The sequence below is a fragment of the Danio aesculapii genome, unplaced genomic scaffold, assembly GCF_903798145.1.
Source record: "Danio aesculapii unplaced genomic scaffold, fDanAes4.1, whole genome shotgun sequence".
Taxonomy (NCBI): domain Eukaryota; kingdom Metazoa; phylum Chordata; class Actinopteri; order Cypriniformes; family Danionidae; genus Danio; species Danio aesculapii.
In genome coordinates, this window is record NW_026613736.1 from 386 (window position 1) to 25655 (window position 25270).

Consider the following 25270-nt stretch of genomic DNA (forward strand, 5'->3'; position numbering starts at 1 on the left):
ATGTTCAATAATTAAATATCGTCGCGATCGTAGCCTTTGCTCCTGTTCAGTCTAAACTTCCAAAGGTAGCGCAACAAACCTCATTAACCACCTTAAAAGCCATCACAAAGTGGCTGTCATTAGTGGGTTAATGAAACTCAGGAGAATTCTGCTTTGCTTTTTTCTATGCATTACTAACAGTACTAAACCAGACAACCTTTGTTTTATAAGTTATTCAAATATTCGCGGAGATTAGGCAGTTTTTTCTGACACGTTTGCCAGTCATTTTTAAACAGAAAATATTTAAAAAATTTAATAAAACATTCACAAAGGTGTACCTTATGGAAAAAAAACATCAATTGACAGGCGCATGAAATGGATTGTTGATGATTGTATGAGTGTTGGCCAGACTTGGTAGCAATACAACTGAAAATTTAGACCCTTTAAAAAAAATAAAAATACAAGACCTACAACACAATATTTCAGTACATTTAAGACTTTTTACAGACTAAAATTTAGATTGAGATTTCAGACATTTAAGATCCCGCAGGCACCCTGAGAGAAAAAGATGTATATTTAAATGTGGAGAAAGTGTTTTGAATTTATTGCCATATCAGCTTCTTTGGCTATTTTATGGCCAGAAATCAGATCAAATAAGCCACGTTTCATAAAGATCACTTTTCTATAATGAGAAATGTCACAATAAAAAGACATCAACAGCAATACATAATACATTTAAAATAAATAATAATAATGATCAATAATTACTCTTGACAAAAAAAAATCTTAAAATTTTGGAAGAATTTACATTTAAAATGATCTCATTAAAAGAGTTTCAAGAGAAAATTGCTTGTCTGATTACATAAAAAATAGGACATTCCACAAGTATGTTTAACAGTTTGGTTTCTGTAGCAATGTTGTTATTTTAGGGCTTCTTCCTCGTTGGGTAAATGTCCATGTGTGAGTCTTGTGTGTCTGATACGGCATCTGGTGTAAATTTTCGTATATTTAAATGTAGATGTTAATGATTAATGTAAAATTAGCCAGTCAAACACTTAAAATCTGATTGGGAGAGAGTAAAAATCACAGATTTCTTTGCTGTTTTTTTACCTGTCCTTGTTGAGGAAGGTCATGGCTGCCATCGGCTGCAGCATCTCCAGTTTGCCAACTGTCCAGCTGGGCCGGTACACACATTCTTCTGGAAGCTTGACGGGAAGCAGACACTGACTGGGCAGCGTCTTCAGAGGGGCGTAAAGAGAGCAGCCGATGAGCACTTGGCAGGACTCTGGCTTAAACACGTAGGAGAAGTCCTGAAAAAAAACAACAACAAACAATCAGTGTCTCAAATGACAAGAAGACTCTTCCTGAAAATCTGTCGCAGTAATAAAAAAAAAACCTTTATCTCAGAGGGTTTAGGGCTGCAGAAACCCTCCTCCACCTCCATCTTGAAGTTCCCGCTCATGGCCCCATCCAGAAGAGAAAGGCCAGCTGCTGACTCCGTGTTGCCCATGTTTATAGGAGAGTAACCCTGATCCAGTGACGGAGGGGTTGGGAACATCTGGTGCAGGTCTGCACAGCCTAGATCAATAAACACACACAATGAAGGAACTGAATTTTTGGCACTAAAAATAGAAAATAGGTAACAGATGCTGGCCATTAAGGGTCTCGGGCTGTGATGACTTGCGCAGCACTATAACGGGCTGTGTTGGAGAGAATGAGTATCTCTAGAACACACCAGCTTTACAGCAGCTATGAAATAAGCAGGAGACATTTCTAGGTTTGTATGGATATTTGTATGGATATTACCATTTTGGGTAACGGTAGTCCAAATGGCCAATATATACTACACTAAAACTATACTATTACACGTTATGTATTAGAGCTTTAGAAATTAATCAAGTTTCTAGTGTTTAGTCTAATTTTGTAATATTATCTTTTTATTAGAGATTTTTACTCATTAAATTATTTCATTTAAACAAGCTGGCAAATTCTCAGTTTGTATCTATTTAATTATCTGATACGTATAAATTATTCGACTATTTTAATTAAATCTTTTTAATCTTTTTTTTATAATAACACTGACTACAAGTATTACAAGCTATTTAAGTATTACAACATCATAATATAGAGAATAAAAATATTATTTTAGAGATATAATAATAATAATAAAACGATTTTACGTCATGGATCAAAAAGACACATTTAACAGCTTTGTGTTTTTAGAAATCAACTTTAACTGAGATAATGCAAAGCAAATTGTAAAACTCAGGCAAAAAAGCTTGCATATAATTTTTAACAGCAAGTTAGCAACATAAATAAGAACCTGCTATAATATTAGCCAATTACCAACACATTCCTATGAGGCTTTAAAAGCATTAACACCAGAATTCCATCTTTCCCTACGGACTGTATGAATTTTCATTGGCACAGTCTCTTCAGTAACATTAGTTACACATGTAGCATGGGTCAGCAAGGGTGAACATGTGGGACACGTACAAGGCAGGGGGTCTGGCGCTGCAGGTTTTGGTTCCTTCCCTCCAAATTTCTCCTCGGCTCCACCGGCAGCTCTCCTGGATCCAGGCTGCTGAGAGTAACACAAAGACAAACTCACTTTAATTGCTCTACTGTTCGCTTAGTTCAGCAAATAAAGAACTTTACGACCACCTAAGAGCTTTCCTAATGAGGCACGAGATCCAAAGCGAGGAAACATACTACTGAGCACTCTCTAGTCGGTGCATATACACATCACTAAATCCAAAAGATTTGTTAATGGCAGGGATTCACTAACTGCAATTCAAAGCAAAAAGAGACAGAATAGAGCTGCAAATAATTTTACATAAAACAGGAAAACTGTATTGAACAAGTCACCAATGTCTCTGAAAACATATTTCTGAAGGTGCTGTTGACTGCAAATTGTCATGTTGGTAACAACCAAAGAAATTCATTTATGCAAAGAAAAAAAATCTAATTAGTTTACAAATTAAAGTTATGTGTAATAAAATAAATTAACACAGGGAAAAAGTATTGAACACATGAAGAAAGGTATGTGAAGGCACCGAAAGCCCAGACAGCAGCTGAAATCTCTCAGTAGTTTTTCAACAACCCTCTACCCTTCGTCATTGTAAATTAATAATAGCTGCTTCAGTCGAACATTTACATTATCAGGATGATGAAGATGAAACCAGAGTGGACATTTCAGCAAGACAATGATCCAAAACACAGCCAAGGAAACTCTCAAATGCTTTTAGAGAAAGAAAACCAAGCTGTAGAATGGCCCAGCTAATCACCTGACTTCAATCCAATTGGGAATACAAATTAAAGATCAGATTTGATAGACGAGACCCACAGAACGAGCAATATTTTTACACTCTGTTGAAGTCTGTGGAAAAACTCACACTTGAGCAATTCATGTGACTTTAAAAAGTCTTTAAACTTTTTCATTTTCTACAACAAAGCATCATAATGTGCATGTAAGTGGTGGTTACTAACCGTAAGGTCATCCTCGTCAGAGTTAAAAAGGTTGTCCAGGTCATTAATGGACACGACCAGATCTGTCTCGTGGATCAGGCTGGTTGTAGGAAGTGGTTTACTACCACCTGAACCCTGGGCATCTGTGCAAACAACAAATGTTCAAGATGAACCTCAGAAACTGAAATATTTTATTTGGGAAATAACACTTCAGAAAATTCCACTCACCATCAGAAGATGAACTGCCATCTTCCCTCTAAAAGTCAAGCAAAGAAACAATTAATCAATAAAAACTTTCATTTGACTCAACATTCCTCTAAAAGAATCACTGTCTGACCTTAGCTTTTTTCCCAGCCTCTCTCTCGGGTCCAGGCTTTTTGTCTTTATCGGAGAACGTGAACTCCTCGTCTCCTTCCTCAAAAGCGTAAGGATCAGATTCTCGCTCTGGATCTTCATCACACACAGCCGATGATAGATACAGGTTTTTCTTATGCTCATACATCTTCACCAGCTCTTCAGACACCTTCAGAGGCCTTTTGGAAGAGGACATCATCCTAAAAAAGAAAGAAAAAAAAAAAAACACCCCCACACTATATTACACAACTAGTCATTGGAAGAAACTGAGTCTGAATGATCAGGTTGCTATCAGCTTTTTAAGTGTATAAACAAAATAAATGGCATAAGATGGCATTATATTTAAAAGTGGAACACTCAATGGCTTTAAAACTGCTATATGAGAGCAACTGAATGCAAGTGCCTTTCATTTAACCTGTTCTTGTTATTATTAACTGCACATTTATAACAGAATTTGATACATTCTGTAAGATATGGTAGATATAATAATTAATGATTTTATTAACATGAACAAACAATGAACAATACATTTATTAAACTATTTATTCATGTTTGTTAACATTAATGAAAATAAAGTTGTTCAATAGAGGTTTCTGTTAACTCATTGTCCATTAACTAATGCTAACAAGGAATGTTAATAATGCATTAGTAAATGTTGATATTATGAGCAGAGGAAGGTAGTAACGAATTACATTTACTTCAGTAAAATAATTGGATAACGTGTACTTTTTGAGTACATTTAAAAATGTGTACTTTTACTCTTAATTAAATTATTAAAGAAAAATCATTACTCTTACTTCACTACATTTGGCAGCGTTCCTCCAATTACTGTTAAATGATAATAAATATGATTCATATGACTTGTTTGTAAATATTGCGAGGCGCCGCATTGGAAAGGTTTTGCCGCAAAAGGTTACTATAGAGACGTGTCTCCCGCTTTTGGTTAGAGCGTGCGCTTATGTTGAAATGATGCTGAAGTCGAGGAGGACGTGCGAGTTTATACTGCGGTCACGCCGCGCCATGGCCTTCTGTGGTTCCGAGAAGGACGGTCACGCTGTCTGTGTGGTGAGTTTATCGGACCAGGTTACCCGTGGACTCAAATTCAGTCTATGTTTTCACTCCAAGGTAGTACCAACAATGACGTTAGTTTGATAATGCGATGCACGCTGTACATCGAACTGACATTGCAACATACATGAACTACAGCTCCAACCTGAAAAAAACATTATCCCAATTTGAACATTAATACTGGTAACAATGGGATAACTGAAGAAACTACTGTTAAATGGAATAACTGATTAGCCCATTTTAGTCATTCACACTGTTAACCATTAAAATATAACATTTAAACATTCTTTTTTTAACATAAAAGAATTATTAGCCCCCCTGTATATTTTTCCCCAATTTGTGTTTAATAAAAAGATGTTTTCAACACAATGCATATCTTTGCCATGATGACAGTACATAAAAATTTGCTAGATATTTTTCAAGATACTAGTGTTCAGCTTAAAGTGACATTTAAAGGCTTAACTAGGTTAATTAGGCAAGTTATTCGGCAAGGAACAGTCAAATGATTTGTTTTGTAGACAATCAAAAAATATTGCTTAAGGGGGCTAACAATATTGACCTTAAAATGCTTTTATTTTAGCCCATATAAAACAAATAAGACTTTTACCAGAAGAAAAAACTGAAAAATTCCTCACTCTGTTAAACTTAATTTGTGAAATATTTGAAAAAGATATTCACAGGAGGGCATAAAATTTAGACTTTAACTGTGTGTGTGTGTGTGTGTGTGTGTGTGTGTGCGTGTGTGTGTGTGTGTGTGTGTGTGTGTGTGTGTGTGTGTGTTTATATATAAATATATGTATATGTGTATATGTATATATACATACTCTTACTTGAGTAACTTTTAGGATGGTTACTTTTACTTAATTTTTGCAAGTACTTGTACTTTTACTTGAGTATAGATTTTGGATACTCTACCCACCTCTGATTATTAGTTCACTATGTGTCCTGTATTGTAAAGTGTTATTGATATTTTACATACTATACTGAATTAAATAAAATACAATATGGATGAAAAAAAGTTACTATTTTCAAAATTAAACAAAGTTGAATAAACTAATCAGAAGTGACAGCAAAAACATTTATAATGTAGCAAAAAGGTTACTATTTAAAAAAAAAATGCTGTTCACAAATAATAATATTAAAAAAGAACAATAATAATATTTCCAAAGTGAATATTGACTAGTCGTCCATGCAAAACATCATTAGGTCCCAGACAGTGCACTAGAATAGCAGGCCATCAACAGGGTCCAGCTCAGTCTCTCTGCTCCTGCCATTAACTAGTCAAAATATGCCTGGACCAATTATTTTTCAGCAAAGTTCCCTCATGTTGTTGACAACCACTGAAGCAAAACAACTTGCAAAAGGGCCAAAGAAATGTTCTTTGTGGAAACGCATCTTGCCTTTTGCATTTACAATCCATAATTAAGATGTTAAAAGGCTGACCTATTCTCAGGCGAGTATAAAACAAATCCCTTTTTTACAAAGACGAGGCCATGTTTTGGAAAAGGCATTAAACCGATGTACTTGAGATTCAGTACCAATCATGCCAAATAAAAATTGTTAGAGTTCAGTTCCATTAAGCCAAAGAAAAGGACTTAATTCATTTTTAAATCTATTACTCAAAGCAGTGTTCTGGTCCCACTTTATATTAGATGGCCTTAACTACTGTGTAGTTACACTGAAATTAAGTTTCAAATTACTTTTACATTGTACTTATGATTGATAAAATACCTGCATGTATTTGCATCTGTACTTAATTTCTGTAATTACATTAGGGCTGCACAATTAAACGAAAAAAAGATCACAATCTCGATTTGACCCTACACATGATCTTAATTCAGCTTTTCTACGATTCAGCCAATTATATTTTCAAGGCAGTCGCACAAGTCTTCACAGGAACATGAACACCTTCAAATGGCATTAAAAGTGTCACATACTGTATTTATAAGGTATGATTCACGCAGAAATGTCATTTCTGTCTTCATGTAATGATGTATTTACGGCCGCAAAAATCACGTGAGCTGACCACAAGCTACAGAGAACGCGGCACGCCAATGACGGCTACTTTAGTGAACAGAACTTGCATAGGCTGTGAATAACAAGTAATAAAGTTGTAAATAACGTTCAATTTGTTGCACAGAGTGATCGTTGAAAGAATGATTTGCTTGTGTGTGTGTTTTATCACAGTGACGGCAGCCATGAGCCGCATTAGGAAGTGAAAATTAAACTGGCCGGGCATCATTTAAATTATCATAGGCTATAGCATTATACGGTTGTGTCTACGACAAGAATTTGATATGTTTTTTCTTTCATAGCTAACACAGTGTTGTGCATGAAAATAAATGTTTTACAGTGTCAGTATAGCTACTCTAGCTTATATAATGTTGAATATAATGCAAGAAGAAATCTGATAATGACAAATGTCTGATTTTACCAGTGAAAACAAATGGTCTAATAATGTTGTCAATGACAGATGACAAGCACATGTCTTAAACATAATAATTCAATTTTATAAATATGAATAGTTATATTCTGATGTCATCATTTTACTGTGAATGAACAAACAGGACATATTGAAAGTCTGTTCAAGTCCACCATAATGACTTTACAAAGTTTAGCATTTTAAGCAACAGTAGACCAACACATAGGCCTAATATTATTATTGTTGTTTTTTTACCATCTCATCCATTTAGAATTATTAGGTTCTTTCTGACATTTGTGTCAAAACGGAGTTAGACATTCTTATTAAATGAAAACTTATTGTTTACATTAAGACTTTTTTTAAAAACAAATGTTGCACACATACTGTTTGCTATATGGATCGCAAAAACCTTGAAGCTCAATATCTCAAAATCATTCAGAACGTAGATAGAACCTTATAATTCCAAAGTGATGATATGTTTGAGAATTAACAATAAAAATAGGCTACTCATATTAACCTTTATTTTACATCTGAAAAATCGTGAGAAAGGATCGTGATCTTGATTTTAAGCAAAAAAAAAAAAAAATCGTGGTTCACATTTTAGCCAGAATCATGCAGCCCTAAATAACATTTATAAATACACTGTTAACCTTACACCACCCTGAGGCAGAAATCATGTTGTGTTTCAGGGTCAAATCAAACATCATACAACCCGCCCAGTTCAGTGGGAAGAAGGATGTCAAATCAGAATCAGGCAGATAAAGCACACCATAGCATCATCACGAATAGATTAAAATGGAGACAACTGAAGCGTATTTGTAATTATTTAAATGATCCTAATTAGGCTATTTTATCTAGATCTATAATACTTATTGTGCTGAGCCTACAAAAGTCATACAAATCAAAAGTGATTTGTAAAGTTTTATGTCTTTCTGCTGTATTCATATTTTGTATTATCTCCAAAATAAATAAACAAAGAAAAAAAAAAAAACAGCTGCTCGTGGCATCGACAGAGCTGTGATGTGAGCACTATTTCACCTGGTCTCTCTCACACATACCTGCATCTAAACGTGCACATTTCATGCACAAACTGGAAATTACTGGCTGCTTAGGGCCCTATCATACACCCGGCGCAATGCGGCGCAAGGCAATTGTTGTTTGCTAGTTTCAATTTGACTCAAGTGTCATTCAGACGTTTTGCATCACGCTGTTTAAATAGCAAATCCATTTGTGCTCATACGTGCGCCCATAGGCATTCTGGTCTGAAAAAGGAGGCGTGTTAAGGCACGTTGCTGGCGCGTTGCCATTTTGAGGAATTAAAATAGCCTGCACAATAGACCAGCTGAGAGAAGGTCTAAAGTCCAGCACAGAGCGCGTTAGTTTTGCGCTTCGCTTACACATTGCTTAATAAACACAGGATGAACATCAATATGCAAATATCTTTACAAATGAAAAAGAATTAAAGGAATAAAATATTACAAAAATTATTATTTTCTACATAATTATAAAAACCACTGCTTTCATGCCTTCATCTCGGGGAGCTTTTTCAGTTTATTCATGACAATTTGCTTTTGTATAATGCTATTATTATTAGTAGTAATATTTATTATATGCATATTTATATATTTGTTTTATTAAAAACAACCTTAGATTTGTCCACATGTCAGGTTTTAGACCATATAGGGCACAGCATGTGTATTTGGATATAACTCACTTTTTGACCACACTTCGTTGTTACTATTCATTTATTCGTTTACTGGAAATTAAAACTGAATTTAGAAATAGTTTTGAAAACAAATCTTTGCGCTTAACAAATGAAATTAATTATAAAGGCTAATGGATGTCTGTGCGTACAACTCGTTTCCTTATCCACTAAAGAGAGTGAAAGTAAAAATAATGAATGAGGAGGCTCATTCTCACGCTGCAGATGGTCTGTTTAACTATTTTCTCGCTAGTGAAACGCTCAGTTTTTCCACTTACAAAGTCCGCCATGTAAATAACAAATGCACTATGGCGCGACGCAACTGACTCTTAAAGGGAATAGGAGATGAGACTCTGATTGGTTTATTCATAAAACACACCCATAACTCATTAAGAGAATAAGCTCAACCCTGTTAGACCATGCGCCGCGGCACAAAGCAGATTTTTCCGTCCTTAAAATAGCAAAAGTGGATTCTGACACGCCCTTAATGCTTTTGCGCCCAGCGCTTTGGACTTTGCGCCTAGATCGTCAAAATAGAGCCCTTAGTCTTTATTGTGGTGTAAAGATTATTATGCGTTATTAAAATATCTAAGAGGACACAGCAAAGAAATATCACTTATTAAATTAAAAGCTACTTTAATATTATTTTAAGCAACACTATTAAATTTAAAACGGAAACATAAGAGCAATCTTAAGCCTAGCCGATAAGGTGTTTTAAGGAATATCTTAAACTGACCAGCTATATGTTTTTTTAATATCTTTATATTTATTTATTTTTTGCTGCATGTACTTGTGCGCGTTCGGAAAATAGTGTAATAGCAGCACGCCATCTTTGCCAGACTCTGGCAAATACCGCCTCTGCTTTTATTCTGCCCCAAAGCCCCAGCAGGCTTGCTTTGACCCAAGGTATTCGGCGGGCTGAATAAGGCCGGCTGCTGGCCCCGAGAAAGCCCCGCTTTGGCCCAATCAGGCCCTGGAAGAGACTGTGGAAACGCGACTAGCCCTGACCCGCTCGCTTTAGGCGTGACAGTGGAAATGCAGCTTATGAAGTACATAATAGTTAAGGGTATACACTCAATAGGTACAGTTGCCTTGAACCTTGCCAAAGCGCAGTTGTCCCCTTCCCCTCTCCCCCGATGGTCTGTACTCACATTGTCTTTGAGCCGGAGCACGCTTACATAATCTGCTATGCGCTGTTCAGTTTAACAGAGCGAGGTGCTCTCGCTCAGCACAGTGGACATTGCTTTAGTTATATCGTTTTGTATTATTTTTAGTTGTTTGGGATGCAGTGACACACAGTCAAATATTTTGCAGAACAGATTCAGCACTTTTGACGCTCATAAATTATCATGAAAGTCCTTGTGCAGCGCGTATTAAGAGGTTTGCGGAAAAAGCAGCTGACGTGCAGTGAGGGGTTTGCATCTTTACTAAACTACGACAGTTTGCATTCATTGAAAAGTAAGAATGATTAACAAATCCATATGAAACAGTCCCTAAAAGTGACTTCGCATCTTCAGTTTCGGATTCAGGTGCGCTTTGCACTCACACTACAAGCGTACCGCGCCAAAGCCCAACCAAACTGCCCTCTGGCACACCTCTTTCAACCAGGCCAGGGCCGGCCAAATGAACTGCACCTGAGCCTGATTCAGAGCACTCACACTTCTCAAACGAACCAGGAAACGCATGGTTTGGACAGCATAGTGTGGGAATATAATAACTAATATAAAGTGGGACTAGTGTTCCTTGCATTTAGTGTTATTATTAGTATATATACTTACTCCGTAATGGACACAACACCATCCTGCCCTCCAGTCCTGTTCCCATCCTCAAAGTGTGAAACCACAGGAAGCTGAGGTGTGTGGAAATCTGAATTCCTCCCTCCAGGCACCCTAAAGTACTTCCAGGGGTTATGCGTCGTATCTTCATTGGGGTTTATGGCTGAGCCCACGTATACAGTGGCCTCTAGTGTCTCTGGGTATGGAGGTGGGCAGGGTAAGGGCAATGGGTCTAAAGTGGATTCATCTGGTGGTTTCTGGGGCTCCAGGCAGGGCTCAGAGGAAGGAGGGTAAAAGTGTTGGTGCAGGGGTGAGGATGAACTCTTTATGCCATCGGCTGGTTCCTCCATGCGTTCACAGGGGTGCGGGCTGAGCGGTGGCGGCTGAGGGGAACCTCCCATCTCATCTACAGTGCTGTGGAGCATTGGTGTCTTGCTGGAGGTGATGTCTGCGTGGTGGAGGCTGGGATACCTGCTGTCCTCATGACCCTGGAGACACAGCCGGTGAACGCTCTCTCCTTGCTCCAAGCTGGGTTGTTCTTCACACAGAGAGCTGCGGTGGTGGAAGGGCGTCAGGGGCCTTTTCTGCTGCTTGTCCCCCTTCTCCAGCTTCTCCGCCATCTTGTGTTTGGTAGAGGGCTGAGGAGGCTGGCCAGCAGATGGAGGATGCCCTGGAGTGCTACATGCCCGCTGTTTCTGGTTTTTAAGCCTGGAATGAAAAACGAAAGATAAAAATGTTATCAGACAGCTTTTATTCATTCACACGTTTTAGTTCAAGCATCTCTATTATGCTGTTTTGGGGATTTTAACTTTCATGTAATGTGTAAAAATCTTTAATGTTTGGGTTTAAAACTAATTTGCAATATGTTAGCTTTTGGTCTAAAGTCCAAAATAATGGTGAGGAAATGAATAACTCGAATAAATTACAAGTGTTGTCATGATACTAAAAATAAATGTGTAAATGAAGTGTGTCAATCCCTGGCATTGCATTTAGATCTATTTCTATTGCGATTCTATTCATCTTATGAATGCAGCGGCCAATCAGAGGCATTTATGTTAGGGTCTGCTGAATTACTCGCTTTTCTCATCATAAACAGCAAAGTGCTGAAACGATATATGAGATTCATTTTGCTGCCTGAGTGAATGCAGTCCTGAGATCTACTCGTAAATACTGTACAGTAGATTGTAAATACAGTATCTGTTAACACAATTTTTGCCATAGCAGCTTGTGCCTTAAGGCTAATAACTTTAGTTATGTTAGTTAAAAGCTGATTTACTTAAACCGTGTAACACCCAATCACACAACGCCCCTGATTTACCCTCGTATGGAAAAAATAAATAAATAAAAGAGTGGCCATTTCAAGAATTCAGAGAATTGACTCGCATTCTCATGGAGAACGTTCTTGTTAGGTTCCCTTGGAAGAACGAACCCGCGAAAACAAATTATCATCTGAGCTCCCGGCAGTCAGTTGGTGCTTTGAGCACAAAATCCCAGAGAGCAGTGCACGTCGAACAGTTTAACAAGGACGTACCACTGGATTGCGTCTCACTACATTTATCTTGTCTCTATCTAATGACACTTCTGTCTTTTGAATCTATCAGGTAGCATGTCACAGCGTCAGTACACTGCTTCAATCTTTCACTTTAACACTTGTACTAATTTTAGTGTAAACCTCAGATACTGTTGTTTGGTTCCTGTTGGTTGTGCACCTTTTTTACTAACCAAGTTTGTCGACGCCATTATAATGACACCGATCACTCTGCATATTCATGCCAGAGTCCCGGGGAAAAAGTGATTGACAGGTGGTAATTTGTGTGTAATTGTATCTTTATTTACTTATGGGTAAAACAAAGATCATGCAGGTCAGGTAGTTGAAACGGTAGGCTACAAATAATTAATTTGTTATGAATTAATTAATTATTCATAAATAATTAATTCACCGCCGCCTTCGCGATGTTTCAGATTAGACATTGTACGATGCCAAATTGGTAGACATTGCCCAAACCCTCGTGAAAACAGAACATTTGCAGATCTCAGAGATCAATGCAGTGTTTCAATCCTGAATGAACCTTATTTTGAATTAATCAAATGGGCCGATGATTAATTTTTAGATTTCAATTTAATGACTCAAAGACATGGTTTTGCCACCCCCTACTGAACGTTATAATATCATTGATTTATCTGTGATGGGCCTGAAGAGCCAAAGAAGATCAGCACATAAATATATACTGAGCAAAATACAGTTTTGTTTTTTGTGTTTGGGGTGGGGGGGCTGTGTTATTCAGTTTTAGAGAAGTTTTCTATCGATGAAATTAACTCATTCTTCTGTGGACTTGTTTATATCAGCTATTTTACCCATTGAAGCAAAGATAAAGTGAAAATCATAATAGGTCTCTTTTAAATAATAAGACCTGAGAGCGTACCTTGAGCAGCTGCACTGTGACCTTTGAGACGACTCCACAAAGTCCCAAACAGAAGCTTTGTCTGTTTCTTCCTCGCAAACTCCATTAGACATGGTGGAAAACTTTCTCCTGCAAAAAAACAAATCAAAGCGAATGCTTGAACTTGCTTTGTTCTTACTCAATTCATTTCTCACTGCCAGGTTATTTGCTCTGGCTAATCAGTCATGATGTAGATTTTAGATTCTTACTTGTTCTGTGCTCGGTTAATATTGCACTCCTGCCAGACTCGCTCCACCATTTGACTGGCTAGCCGGCGGGGGATCTTTCCTCCATGATGGCTGCTGCTGTCCACACTAAAGGCGCCTGACATTGCCGAGAGCTTTACCCACTTCTGGGTAGGCTGAGAGACTGCAACAGGGGGCGGGGATAAGACATTATATAAGTAATGGCTTTGACAGCAACTTAGAATGAGATAGTGCTGTTGATTGTACTTGTTATGCATAATTCATCATTGAATATTTAATAGAAAAAATAAATGAATGAATAATAATAACAATACTGTGTATTCATATATTTGTAATTTCTATTAATATTAATTATTATTTGTATTCATTATTATTTATATATATATTACATCACATAAATGTTAATATGATGTTATAATTTCAGTATATAACTACCATTTAATTAGAGGTGTGAACCTACATTGGTCTCACGGTTCGGTTACGATTATCAAGCCATTGATTCAGTTCAATTCGATATCTCGGTGCATCGACAATGCTTTCCATACACAATTTTATATTTTTCTTCACAGCACAAGAAATCTTGTATTGAAATGTATAATTTTTATATGTATAACATATAAATATTTGTATATCTCTATGTACTAGTAATACAATCTTGTCCTTTAATACAAGCAGTCCGATATATGAACTGTACCTTTGATTTTACCTGCACAAAGAAAACACTCTGCATCAAACAAAACTCAAATACATGCAAAGAACAACATGAGCATTTAAAGCAAATAAACAAACGTAAATATTAGTCCCGCTTGATTTTTAAGCGTAGTCAAACGAGTTGTTAAACGCCTATGATTTGTCACGTGCTAAACAGAAAGGGCTTCGATTGGCTCTAATGTGCTGGTGCTGTCCACCGATAAGTGACACTGATAAACGGACGTGGCGATCACAGCTGATCCATGATAGACGCATTGGTGAAAACCTGATCTGCAGACAGGCTCGTGTCTGGATCCACAAGTATCGCTATAACAGCTGAGAGGAGTGGAAACGTCATGCCAGCAGGTTAAATGGGCCACAGTGATTGAGATGGAGAGAGAAATGGAGTTTTACTTTCATTTTCTCCACAGCAGTACAATAGGGAAATGAATGACTGTCCAGCTAACACACGCAGTAAATTGAGTTTCTGCGTTTTAATTACTCACGCTCGTCTCCTTCGCCATTATTTTCTACTGCGACATAGCGCATATGAGATAAATGACATCAATACATAGTAACCGGTTAGGATCTATTACCAAACCGATACCGAATTGTCCACGTCTGCATTGCAGTGCACTGAACAATAAATTATATATATATATATATATATATATATATATATATATATATATATATATATATATATATATATATATATATATATATATATATATATATATATATATATATATGTATTGCAACATATTGTAATTTCTCTCTCGAAAATTATTCCTTTGCTAATAAATTCAAATTTATTACAATTTGTTTTGAAATAATATATTTTATTCATATATATATAGCTTTTATAAGTGTTCTTAGTACGTAAAATTATTATTTTACGCTATTAAGAGGACATAAAAATAATTTTATTATTTCATTACAAAATATGTATTCAAATATTGATCCTTTCTTTGCCTCAAATTAACTTTTATTGTGTTAAAACAAAATAATTACATTTAATTGTATTGAATTACATTTCTTAAATAAAATACTTATTATACTTAATACTTATAAATACTTAATATTTAGATGTATTATTCACATCTATAATTACTAGTCCCATTTATAATGACATTACGTAAATAATAAATTAAATTTGAACATATCACATTAACAAAATAACAATTCAAGCACCTCTAATAAATCCATACTAAACTTTATGCTAAGATAAATTTACCACATTCAATTTATTATTACTTCATACTGTGAAAAATAATTTACAATGTATTCAAATATTTTATTCATATAGTCTCTGCCTCTAATTTTGACCGTTTCGCTGTTAAAAGAAAACTTAAAATGCATTTATGAGTGCTTTACATACAATATTTACATAAAATCTATTTTAAAATATTAATTACTTATAGAATTTTCAGAATTCTACGAAACTCTATGCTGTAGTAAGACCATATAAGCAGGGATTAAACCTTACCCAAACTGGGTGAAATTAAGCCTCATATACACTACTGTAATTGTTCTGATCGAATGACATTTGAAATCATTAAGACAATAGTGATGGTACCTGCTTGTGCCTCTTCAGGTGAAGTGGGAGGAGTCAGTGTGACTGAAGAGATGCCAGTGTCTCCATGGACCAACTGATTATGCGGAGCTCCAGCGTAAGAGCCCGAGGAGGAGGAAGAGCTCACTGTAGCCACCAGCGGGATGTCTGACTGGGCCACCAGCACCAGGCTGGCTGGGTACACCATCCTCACACCAGCTGCACCACATTAATTATTACTCGCACTCCAAATCACTCGAGGCGACCATGAAATCACAATACATGGAGCTGAATATCTGTCTTACCGACTACGACTTCAACGGCGGCTAAGGAATCGTCCTCCCAGTCGAGGTCATCCATCTTGTCATCTGTGACCTCTTTGGTGTTGGGGCCGATGGGATAAAACTGCTTCCATTCCTCAATCAGCTTCTGGGTCGGTGGATCCGAGAGCTTGAAGGACTGGCCTGTCAGAGTCCCGCTCAGACCATACGGAGAGAGGATGACTGTGGGAAAATATAGCAAATACTGTGTCAGTGTAATTGCAAGAATGATACTTTCTGGTAAAGTCTCAGTTCTCTTTGTGAAAACATGAGGACAATGAGCCACAAAAGTAACCATAAAATGACAGTCAAATGGTCTGTCTGTATATCAGAGTTTTCACACTTGGTTCAATTGCCAGGACCGAACCCAAGTTCGATTGTCCCCCCTTGCCACCTTTTCAGCTGGTTTGTTCACACAGTCTTTTTTCCTTCTGAACCGGCCATGAAAGCAAAGCGCCAAAATGGAGACGTTTGCATATCACAGTCGTTCAGCTTTTACTGAATCTTTTGGTTCTGTTTTGTTATCAAAACCAAAATACAGAGAGCCACTTGCATCTATCTGCCACAAAAAAAAACATTAAAAACATTCACAACATCACGTGACGTCTGCAGAAATAGTTTTAGTGGAGACCATCAGACATCATCACTGTTTGCACTGGGTCAGTCCCGCTTATCACCAAGGTAGATACACAGACATACACACACAAATGAGCGATAGTTTGTAGTACAGTTGGTGGTTCACTTCCATTATTTGGTACAATTGCATTAATACCAGAAGTGAACCAGAGTTCACACGAACTGTATCCCAGACCACCTTTTTCAGGCGGACTCAGGTACGGTTCATGAGTGTGCACCAGAGTTCAGAAGACATGTTCACACTAGCTAAACGTACCATACTTTGACGTCAAACGAACCCGGGTGAGGACTAAAAGTGCTAGTGTGAAAGCACCCTCAAATGTGGGCACCTTTTGTTTGTTTGTTTTACTGTCAAAAGCAAACGGAAATTAAATGTTTTAATCAAAGAGTGTAAATTAATCAGATTTTGTTTAAATTGTCAGGACCCGTGCAGATCAAGGCAAATGCAGATTCTGCTTTACTTGTGTATTCAGCACTGAACTACACTGTGATATTAACATGATTGTTTTTTTTATTGCATTAGGTCAAATTTAAAAGTTATACTGCACTAGTTGATAAGATTTAAAGTAAAGTTTTCCGTTTATTGATAATATTATAAAATATAAATTAGGAAATAACCAATGACAAATTTTACGTAAATTAGTTTGGTTAAATTTACCTTCAGCCCACGACACTCAATGATAATTGGTTTTTCCTACGAAAATGTTTGGGCACCCTTGCTATAAAACATATTTCTAACTAGCCCCATTAAACATTTTAACAGTAATGTCATTTTAGGAAACTGCATGCAATTCTGCAACATATTTACACATTCGAGTAGAAGAGCGCAGATCTGATGACTAAACGCAAGGCAAAATGAAACTGACTGGAGCACAAACATTGCATTATCTCCACTCCACTCAACTTCTGCAGCTTTCCACACCTACAATTACATGCTATTCAAAACGGTGCTGAGATCTGGCCTGTGCACAAACAGGGAGTTTTCATGACACTTCAACACGAATGAGAAACACTGGCCAAATAAAAAAAAACCTGGCATGTCTCAACTTGGGTATGTATGAGTAATCAAAATATCTACAACTAAAGATTTCATATACATTTACAACATACTAATTGAGTTTTGCTTATTGTAGGAGAGACACTGCCATTACAGTATACTATATTTTCATGTGAATAAGCATGACATGAGAGGATTTTTGGCCCCAGTATACAAGACGATAAAATATGAGGGGATAAGAAGAATGAGTGCATTTGGCATCGAACATCATTGCTTTTGCAGAAACATACAAGAGTCAAACATAAGCATCAGATTGCCCTCCGGGAGATGTTTAATGAACTAACACATGCCAGACAACTGTGCACAAGCCCTGTGAAAAAGCTCTGCCAAAGCCAATCTTCAGCCACTACAGTGAAAACAACTGGAATAAAATGAAATGAAAAAAATAAATAAATTCAATCAATACGTGACTGTTAGCAGTGGTAAAAGAGTACTGAAAAATCACTCATGCAAAAGTACCCTTACTTGCCTAAAAATGTAGTGCAAGTTGAGTATAAGTAAATACTTGTTGTAAATTTTACTCAAAATATGAGTAAAAAAAGTAGCCCTTTTAAAAGTAGTATTACGCTGTGAAATGCTGATTATATGCAATTTATGCATGTGTGTGTAAACGTAACATTCTGTAGTGCATTTAGTTATTGCTTAAGGCCATTTGGTGATTTCATCATACAGTAAACATCCTTCATCTTCTCATCAGTAACATGCAGTCTAAACAGAGTCAATGCGTGTAAAAACTGAACATCTTTTGGACACTAAAGTGCCCATGTCTTGAAATTGTTCAGAATGATGCGATGTACTTTCTATGACTGATATTTTTACTAGCCAATTCCCATAGACAAGAAAAAATAAAGTGGTGACAGCAGGTTTTAGGAAAACAGTGGAGTAAAAGTACAGCACAAAAAAACTGACTCAATGGAAAGTAAAAGCACACATTTTTAAAACTACTTCGTTAATTACAATTTCTGAGAAAAAAAATACTCAATAGCAGTCGTTTGAGTATTTGTAACTTTACACCACTGCCTTTTAGTCATTTACAATGCGCCACCAACAAGCTTCAGAAAAAAAGGTTCGTCACAATCAATCTGGCAACGAGGAATATTTCAGTTCAAATACCAGTCAAAGTGCATTTATTACGCTATCTTACAGGATATTTTATGTTCATTTTTGATATGCATTTAAGAATTTTTTTTATTATTCATCATAAATTTATTAAAACAAATTATCATAACACAATGAAGCATTAGCTCTTTTTTTACAGTGGCTGAAAAGGTTTATTCAATAAAATACGTCTAGCTTTCCAAAAGCCTGCTCTGCTCTGATTGGTCAGATGGCCAAATGTGTTGTGATTGGACTAACACTTACAGTGTTGGAAACATTTTCATCAGTTTCTAGCGAGGTAAGGGGTTATTCATGAGTTTATTTTGTTATATTTCTTTCTTTTGTTTCTATCGTCCCCTTACTAGAGTTGAACAAATTTTTGTTTGATACTTTGTTTGAATTTGCTACTTTATTATATTATTTTTATTAGTGTAAATATTTATTTTTTGTATATATTTGGGCATTATTCTGGTTTCACTTTTGTACATTAAATCACTTTTGTTGGCAGCTCTTTTGTCAGTCTTTTGCTTACACCCTCACATTGTGAAATTAGCACACTTTAAATGTTATAGCGAGCGCTTTGTCTACGACATGAATTCCATTCCTGTACTCCACGGGAAAACCAAAATGTTCCCACACAGGCGACTTAAATGTGTCCGGGGAATCTGCAATCTAAATATATGCGAAGCAGCCATACTGTGTATACAGTAGTAACTGAGTGTGATCGCTCACTCAAGTCACATGACATGCACTTGGAAAATACTAACTTTAGAAAATAATATTTAGAACAAAAACTCAAGATTACTAATATAATTTAATCAAATGTGATAAAATAAAGATGCGTTTAAATTGGTTCAATTAGTTAAAGACAAGTGACGTCAACCTCAACAATGGGCAGCAGGGGGCGTGAGAGTATCGAGGTACGCCACGAGAGTTTCGCGATATTTATCGTGGTTGGTGTATCGCGATATTTCGGTTCGGTTCGGTTACACCCCTATATGGTACTGTACGATACAGTTTTGTACGCTTTTATGGTCGTTTCCACTGTAAAAAGGTACTTAAAAGCAAACCATATCATACCACTTTTTGGGTACCTATAGCACAACAAAAGGGTACCAAAAGGCGGAGCATGGCACGCAACTAAATGCTATTGGTTTACAGAGATACATCACTAGCTCAAGCACAAGCCAGGAGAATGAAAACAGAAAGGAAACACCATTTTTAAATACACAGCCGAGACATTTTGCTTTCTCGCATGTGCTCACTGCGCATCTCTATTTGAAATAAACTTTGAGCTCATGATAACAACGTGTGCGTGATTATTGGAGTGCTTCTGACATCCAATCCTTTCAGAAACAGACAAACAAGAGTAAAGCACCAAAAAGCAAAGCAGAAACCCGAAAAAAACATGGGAAAAAATTATTCTTTCAGCAACCTTTAACATGAACAAACTGCCATGTTTAACTATTATCATCGCCTTTTTGACTATTATGAACTCTGAATGACCGAATTACTTCCTGAAAAGAGGTTACATGTGCTGGTGAAGATTAAAGACAGATGAGAGGTTTGCACTGACTGGGCTATATGTTGCATGTTGTTTGGGAACCCAAATAAGGTCAAAATGTATGCTGTGTGTAGTTTTTCTGTAATTGGAAGCATCGAAGACGGTAAGGGTCTGTATGAATTCATATATGTTGCATTTATTTATTTATTTAATATAATTGCAGACATTACAGTAGGCTATTTCGCACATCATTGATCTGCAGTTATAATTAAATCATGTTCATAGAAAGGTTAGTAATGAACATTTATATACCAGTATTTATGTGTATAAAGCATCTTTTTAGTGAGAAGTGCTTCTCATATGATCTGTGAATGATCCGTACAGCTTACTTTGACCGCTTCCTCGAGCGACTGACATTGACCAAAACTTTCTATCATACACCACGTACCATTGATACCCTTTTAGCAGTGGAAATGCAAGCTTGATAAAGGTCCCATACCATACTGTAACACTTAGTGCTAACAGGCCATTAGAACCCAAGTCCTAATTAGAGTGGACAAAGAAGGGAAGTGTTGACATCTTGACTACACAAACTATTCCAGCAATTAGCGTTAGAGCCAATTAAAACTATAGAAAGGAATGATGCAAATACATTACAAAGCTACATAGGCTTGTAAGAAATATGGAATTACTGACGACTCATTTCAGGCAATTCAGAGTCAGTTCTTTCGTTTGCAAAAGTCCATTTATCATGTACTTTGATCTTCAATACCTTGAAAGCATTTTACTTCCACAAACAGCTAACTTATACAATACATAAAAGATCAAATCTGATAGAGGGGCATTTAAGCCTTGCGCAAATTGAGGTATGAGAATTTTGACAGCATGCAATCAAAAAGGCAAAGCTTAATTCATATTAAGCGACATCATTTCCAAAGGTGGGTTAAGACCTGACGTACATCAGCCATAGGAGAACAGGTTGAAGAGAAACACCGATGAATCTTGTTCAGGATAAAACACACTGTTCTAAGGGCTAATACAAGTCACAAGCTTGTGAACTCAGCACCCTGGAGGGAGAGGTGGTGGTGATGTAACAAAGCTGAAAGGAGGAGAAGAACTGAATCTGGAAAACACCTCATCGGGGCCACAGTGGAGCTACATTGAGATAATGACTACCACAAGAGCAGCGTCTCAGAGGTGTTAACATGATGTAGGTCTTCCATTACTGCACCCTTGAGCTCGGAGGAGAAAACATGTGTTTGTCGCTAGTCTGACTGCTGAGGTGACGACAAACCACAAAAAAAGACAGCTGAACAAAGGGGAAGGCTTGTCAGCTTTTCGGTTTCAAAGCTAAAGCGTAAAAATTCCCTCTCAAGTCTACTGTCATTGGGCCTCATTCATGAAACTGGGACAGAACGAATTTTTGTGTAAATTATTATTAAAAGCTGTTCTTATGTACAGTTGATTATTAGCCCCCTTTTGAATTTTTTTTCTTTTTTGAATATTTCCCAAATGATGTTTAACAGAGCAAGGAAATTTTCACAGTATGTCTGATAATATTTTTTCTTCTGTAGAAAGTCTTATACGTTTTATTTCGGCTAGGATAAAAGCAGGTTTAATTTTTTAAACACCATTTTGAGGACAAAATTATTAGCCTCTTTAAGCTATTTTTTTTTCTGCTAGTCTACAGAACAAACCATCATTATACAATAACTTGCCTAATTACCCTAACCTGCCTAGTTAACCTCGTTAAGCCTTTAAATGTCACTTTAAGCAGTACAGAAGTGTCTTGAAAAATATCTAGTCAAATATTATTTACTGTCATCATGACAAAGATAAAATGAATCAGTGATTAGAAATGAGTTATTAAAACTATTAGGTTTAGAAACGTGTTAAACAAATCTTCTCTCCGTTAAACAGAAATTGGGGAAAAAATAAACAGGGGGGCTAATAATTCTGACTTCAACTGTACATTTTATTTACATAGATTTTCCAAATGTTAGTTGGTACAAAATAATGTACACCTGCTCCCGACCAGATGTAAATGGTGTAAAACTTGTGTTCATTCAGGCAAAAAGATTACAATGAATTTTAATGCACTGTCAAAATGTTTTACAAGTTCGTTTGCTCTGATTTTTTGTGGTTTTTTGGTAGCTGAGAGAGTATAAGTCTAATCCCGGTTACTTTTTACCCAGCAGTCTAATCGGTGGTGAAAGGGTGCGACAAAGACAGCGAGACCACCCATTCTATTGCACTTGAACAACAAAGGAGAAGTTAATATTAATGCATTTTTATATTCAGTAATATTCTTCAGCATAAGATAGTGATACTTTACTGCCGTGGATACAAAATTATATTGAACAGCAACCAAAGCATCAGCTGGAAAACTCGGAAAACCAGAACTAGTGCTGCTGCACAACAAAGCAGTATTTATGCACTTTACCACAGTACTTCTCTGTCACCACAGACGGCTCCTTAGGTGTTCTCTCTTGACTTGCATCATTTGCTTGGTTTTGTCCCAGCATTGTATTTAAGGGGCAGTACACACCAAGTCGACGCAAAACAACTAGTACCAACAAAACCCAACAGTGTTGTCACCTCGTGTTGGCTCACATCTGGAGCAAAAAGCTGCCCATAAACACACCAAAGGGATAGCAGCCGACTAAAACGACAGTGTGTGTTCTGCACCTGCGTGAGAGGATGTGTCTTTCAGCACAGCGAGGGGCAATAGTCTATTTTCTCGTTCACTTTGACAGTGGAAACGGTCATAAAAGCGTACTGAAATGTCTTGTACCGTACCACTTATGGAAACTGGCCATAAGCGTGTACTGGCCATAAAACAATCATCTAATTCAGCAGAATAACTTCAAAAGGAAAACTGTTATTTAATATCTTGTAAATCTTGAATCTTGTAAATCAGTGAATCTTGTAGGTTCACTGACGTTGCATTTAATTGATGAAAAATTTTGTACAAACAGGAATATTATGAACCACTATTAGATATGAAAATGTGCCATGTACTTTAATATATTTTGAATCAATAACTGTGATGGCAAAACTAGTCTTTCAGTCGTTACTCCAGCATACAGGATTCTAATATGATGGTTTTAGTGCTTAAGCAAAATTTATAACCAAAAACTTTAAAAATAATTACAGTGTTTCATATTTTTGTGAAATAAAACTTTAAGCAAGCATTAGATCTAGGGGTGTGAAAATAAATTGCTTCTTCTGTGCACCGTGACGCAGACAATTCGGTATCGGTTCAGTAATAATCATAACCGGTTATTATGTACTGACTTCGTTTATCTCATATGCACTATGTCGCCGTAGCTTACTATGGCGAGGGAGGTGAACGCGAGTATTTACAATGCTCCAACTACTTAAAAACACAGAAACTGCACAATTTCACTGCGTGTGTGTTTGCTGGACAGTCTTTCACTGACACTTACAGCAGAAGCCCCTATTTCACTGCGACTGAGAGACTAAAAGTAAACTCCATTTCTCTTTCTCTCACTGTGACCCATTTGACCGGCTGCGTGACTTTTCCTCTACTTCTGAATAAAGACACGAGCGCATGAATTTTCTCCACTGTGTCGATCATGGATCAGCTGTGATCGCCGCTGCAGTATTGCCAAATGTAGCTGACTGATTCCAGCCCAAAAACTATCCAAAACCGCCCAATTTGGTAACACTGCGCCGCTGTTATTTATAAGTGTCACTCATCATTGAACAGCGCCTGTGAAGTAAAATATAAAATTGTGTATGGAAAGCATCTTCAATGCACCGTGATGCACCGATATATCGAATTAAACCGAATCGATGGCATGGTAATTGTAACCGAACCGTGAGACCAGTGTAGGTTCACACCTCTAATCAGATCACAATTTAAAGATAATCTAAACGCATTCAAAATTAAAATAACCAGTATAACAACAACAAAATCTGATTTACTGTCTTCTAAAAATTATGCTTCATAAACTGCTGATTTCAAGTACTTAAATTGTAAACTGTCAAATCCAAGTACTTCTTACCCCTTGCACAAACATTGTTAATATATGTCAACCAATAAAGCGCCAATAACTTATAAACACTGTGTGCAATATCCCATGTCTGAAGTTCTTAGGTGGATCTTCCAACCACATATATGACAGACTTGATGACTAGTACAACAATGCTCCTACCTTGAACTGAGCTGCTGCTCTGCTGGGCCAAAGTCAGGTGCTCCTCACTCAACAGGTAAACAGGCTGGTGCTGGTTAATCTCCACACTGGTGCACACGTTACTGTCTCCATGCACGAAGAACGTGAAGGAGCAGGACAGGTGTTCACTGTAGAGAGAGAGATACAAACATATGGAGGATTATTCACAAGTTAGAGCTTAGGAGAAAGTAGCACACGTCCTGGAGGTCTTTTTGAGAATGGTGTGATGACAGCTGAGCTCTTCGCAGTGTTTACAGGCTTAGTGCCCAGTTACTGACTGAACCTTGACCAGGAGTAAATACTAGAACATTAGATATGCGGGTATACTGTTACAAGTTCAGAGTAGTCTCTCTTGACTTCTGGGTTTTAGAAGTGCTTGATTAAACGTTTGAACACATAATGAACGTCTCACACTTTGACTTGCTTTGTAGCACGCATTCTCAAAGTTAACAACCCGACACCTGTGAGAGTGTGACCCGCAGGCTAGAGTAAACAGCTGTTACAGTGTAACCAAACATGCTGATGATGAGTGATCAAATTCACACTTTCGGGAAACATATACTGAACTCACTTTTCTTCCAGAAGCATTAAGCCCCTTTCACACAAAGAATGGTTTTGATAGTAATAAAATTATATACAGTGGGGTGAAAATTATTCATTGCATGAGAAAAATATTCTAAAGGAGCTGTTAACATGGAATTAAACCAGATTTTGGTAAAAACCTAAGCAATACAAACATAAATAAATAACAAAAACAAAAAAAATCTGCAAAAACAAATTGTGTAATAACAATGGA

General features: G+C 36.8%; 1 protein-coding gene across 1 annotated transcript in view; it reads right to left on the reverse strand.

Annotated features, from left to right (window-relative positions):
* Positions 1–1089: 1089 nt before the first annotated feature.
* LOC130220258 (mediator of RNA polymerase II transcription subunit 13-like) overlaps positions 1090–25270 on the reverse strand; it is a gene marked incomplete at its 3' end in the record, with an annotated part of 37661 nt that continues 13480 nt past the window's right edge. The window contains exons 4-15 of the mRNA XM_056452637.1: positions 24457–24602; positions 15966–16163; positions 15685–15879; positions 13419–13578; positions 13192–13299; positions 10772–11476; positions 3785–4001; positions 3676–3703; positions 3469–3590; positions 2476–2563; positions 1376–1557; positions 1090–1289 (exon numbers count right to left, since the gene is read on the reverse strand). Of these exons, the coding sequence (XP_056308612.1) occupies positions 1090–1289; positions 1376–1557; positions 2476–2563; positions 3469–3590; positions 3676–3703; positions 3785–4001; positions 10772–11476; positions 13192–13299; positions 13419–13578; positions 15685–15879; positions 15966–16163; positions 24457–24602 (2349 nt within the window). The remainder of the gene's footprint in view (positions 1290–1375; positions 1558–2475; positions 2564–3468; positions 3591–3675; positions 3704–3784; positions 4002–10771; positions 11477–13191; positions 13300–13418; positions 13579–15684; positions 15880–15965; positions 16164–24456; positions 24603–25270) is intronic.